The following is a 3,030-nucleotide window of genomic DNA, read 5'->3' on the forward strand; positions in this document are numbered from 1 at the left end:
AGCCAGTGCTCTATGACAACCTACGGGGGTGGGATGGAGAGGGAGGTGGGAAGGCGGTTTAAGGGGGAGGGGACATTTATCCCTATGGCTGATTCATTATGACGTATGGCAGAAACCATCCCAATATTGTAAAGTAATTTTCCTCCACTTAAAAATGAAATAAAATTGTTAAGTAAATAAATAATGACCCTGGTGATCTAAAGAGAACCACAGAAATGAAGACATTCTTGAATCTCTCATCATGGGACCCAGAATGCTGGGGCTCAAAGATCTGGTATTTGCCGATACAACCTCTCACTGCTCCTACTTGTAGCGATTTTCTTGTTTTCTGCTGAGTAATGGCACTAAGCCAAGAGCTTATGGGTGCCTCTGTGGTGACCACTAAGTACATATGCCACTCAGACCCCAAGATCTGATCAGACAGAGGTGTGAGGCTTTCAGAAAAGTCTCAAGTGATAAAAACCACACCAGGGCAGACACTTAGGGTTAAAAGACCAGACAGAAGCAGCAGCTGTTCAGATCTGATCAGCCTTCCTGGAGAGATGGTCCTGTTCCTGCTCCTGGCGGCCCTTCTGTTCCCCACTGGGGAGGCAGGTGAGTGACGGTCCCACCCTCAGAGGCCCAGACCCACCCCACATGAACAGACCTGCTCAGATGCTACACTCAGGCATGCCCTGGCCCTGGTCCATGAAAGAAAATTTCTGAATTCGGGTCAAATTCCCTCAAAGACCAACAAATCTGGGCCTATCTCCCCTCCCCACCCTTGGTTCCATGAGCATAGCGGGCAGGCTAGAATCTTTCTTTCAGGGAAAATCATCGAGGGCCAAGAGGCCAAGCCTCACTCCCGTCCCTACATGGCGTATCTTCAGTTCAAGACTTCAGGGGTACCTCACATATGTGGGGGTTTCCTCGTGCATGAGGACTTCGTGCTGACAGCAGCTCACTGCCAGGGAAGGTGAGGAGCAGTGCCCGGGTCCCCATCCCTCTGTTGAGCCTCCAGGGAACCCTCTTCTCAGGGGCTGCAGACCTTGGCTACTAGTAACACAGGAAGTTCTTCGGAGGACAGGTGAGCCTTGGGGAGAGATGGATGGGTCAATGCCAATGATGCATGGAGAGAAGGGGCTGATCAAACCTGAGATGGAAGGAAGCCAAGGTTGTACCCTGGAGTCCAGAGTGCAAATGGGAGAGGTTCACGTTTTCCTTAGAGACAGTCAAGCCTGCGCAGGATTGAACACCCTCCATGGACTCCAAGAACTACCAGCCTTCCCAGGCTGCCAGAAGCAGGCAGCACAGAGGAGCCCAGACCCAGGGTCCATCATCTAGAATTCTCTCCCCACCAGTCCTGCCCTGTTCCCAGCAGTGCTCTGTCCTTCAGGCTCCTGGTCTGTATCTCCTGTGACTCCCCCTCCCTCTCTGCTATGTGTGCAGATCAATTGAGGTCATACTGGGGGCCCACGACATCAAGAAGAAGGAGAGGACCCAGCAGGTCATCCGGGTGAGAAGAGCCATCCCCCATCCAGGCTATAATAGTGAGACAGATGTCAACGACCTCATGTTACTGCAGGTGGGGCACGTGGCTGCGCTGACTCTGGGACACTTTCCTCCAGGGCTCTGCATCCCCCATGACCTCATTCCTGCCCTTCCTCCGGTACCACCCCTTCCGTGGTTCGAGCACTGAAAAGAAGTCAACCCCACGACTGTCCTGCAGTCTCTGTGGGCCATCAATAGGTGAGAATGCCTTTCCTCTGCCTTCAGCTAGAGAGAAAGGCCAAAGTGACCACCAGTGTGAGCACCATCCGTCTGCCCAGCGGCTCAGACACGGTGAAACCAGGGATGCTGTGCAGTGTGGCTGGCTGGGGACTCCTCTCTGTGAATGGCCCCACTGCAAACAAACTGCAGGAGGTAGAGCTTGAAGTCCAAAGGGATGAGGAATGCAAAGCTCACTATAAACATTATAACACCAACATCCAGATATGTGTGGGGAACCCAAGGATGAGGAAGAATGCTATGGAAGTGAGTAACACACCTTTATCTATGCAAAGCCCTGGGCACAGCCAAGCTGTGAGGATGGGGGGCAGGGGGAATGAGCCCCATCCCTGTGTCCTCAGCCTGTCCTCCTACCTGGTCTCTGTCCCGTGTCCCTGGGGGGTGAACGCTGCCCCACAGTCACACATGGGCTGAGGCTTCCTGCGGGAGGAGGTGGATTATCAGGGCCAGATTGAAACCTCAGGACCAACAAGGCCCTGGTATCAGCCAGGGCCCCTATCAGAGACCACCCGCCCCAGGGTGGCAGGGAGACCAGACCTGAAGAAGGTGAGCTCAGCCCTTGCTCTCTCTGCCCACAGGGTGACTCCGGGGGCCCGCTTGTGTGTAACGGTGTGGCCCAGGGCATTGTGTCCTATGGAGCAGATACACCTCCAGATATCTACACCAGAATCTCAAGGTTTCAACAATGGATCAAAGAAACAATGAAAATGTACAAACTTCAGGGACCAGACTGAGGTCCCCCAGGATTGTTCTTTCCATCTTCCCCGGGGTAGAGGTGTTGGGCAAAGTGGGTGGAGGAGGGCTGCCTGGAACTTTAAATAAAGTTTTATCTTTTGAGCAGAAATCACTGATTCCTCGTTTACTCACATACTCGTTAGGCACCTTCTCTGCCAGGAAACATCTCTTCACAGTTCTGATCTGTCACCAGCCTTCCCCCACCAGCACATACATCGCCCCTCTCACCCCCACCTTCCATCTCTGGAATAAAAACTCCTGCTGCACTGACAGCCAGCTCCCTCCAGTCACGTGTTCCCAGGGCCAGCTCCCCTTGCAGGCTGCCCTTGAGCTCCCTCAGAGAAGGGAGACCCCTCCTCAGGAACACATGACCCTCTTCTTGATGACCCTCATTTCTCATCTATATGCCCTCCTCCTCAACCACACCCACTCCCCTATCCCCCATCTCAGTGCCCAAGGGGCAACAGAAGAGAATCCAGATTTGGAAGGAGGGCCACGTGAGAAGCTCTGGGGCTGAGGGGGACACTT

General features: G+C 53.6%; 1 protein-coding gene across 1 annotated transcript; it reads left to right on the top strand.

Annotated features, from left to right (window-relative positions):
• Positions 1-534: 534 nt before the first annotated feature.
• Positions 535-2,553, top strand: LOC122455089 (mast cell protease 1A-like). The gene is made up of 5 exons (XM_043489951.1): positions 535-594; positions 808-955; positions 1,429-1,564; positions 1,756-2,013; positions 2,346-2,553. The coding sequence occupies exons 1-5, from the start codon at positions 543-545 to the stop codon at positions 2,499-2,501; spliced, it is 750 nt and encodes a 249-aa protein (XP_043345886.1). The 5' UTR covers positions 535-542; the 3' UTR covers positions 2,502-2,553.
• The last annotated feature ends 477 nt before the right edge of the window (positions 2,554-3,030 follow it).

Source organism: Cervus canadensis, chromosome 17 (assembly GCF_019320065.1).
Source record: "Cervus canadensis isolate Bull #8, Minnesota chromosome 17, ASM1932006v1, whole genome shotgun sequence".
In the NCBI taxonomy this organism is placed as follows: domain Eukaryota; kingdom Metazoa; phylum Chordata; class Mammalia; order Artiodactyla; family Cervidae; genus Cervus; species Cervus canadensis.

Coding starts and splice junctions, on each gene's coding strand:
- LOC122455089 (XM_043489951.1), top strand. CDS start 543: ATGGTCCTGTTCCTGCTCCTGGCGGCCCTTCTGTTCCCCACTGGGGAG. Junction 956..1,428: donor GCAGCTCACTGCCAGGGAAG/GTGAGGAGCAGT, acceptor CTATGTGTGCAG/ATCAATTGAGGTCATACTGG. Junction 1,565..1,755: donor ACGACCTCATGTTACTGCAG/GTGGGGCACGTG, acceptor CTCTGCCTTCAG/CTAGAGAGAAAGGCCAAAGT.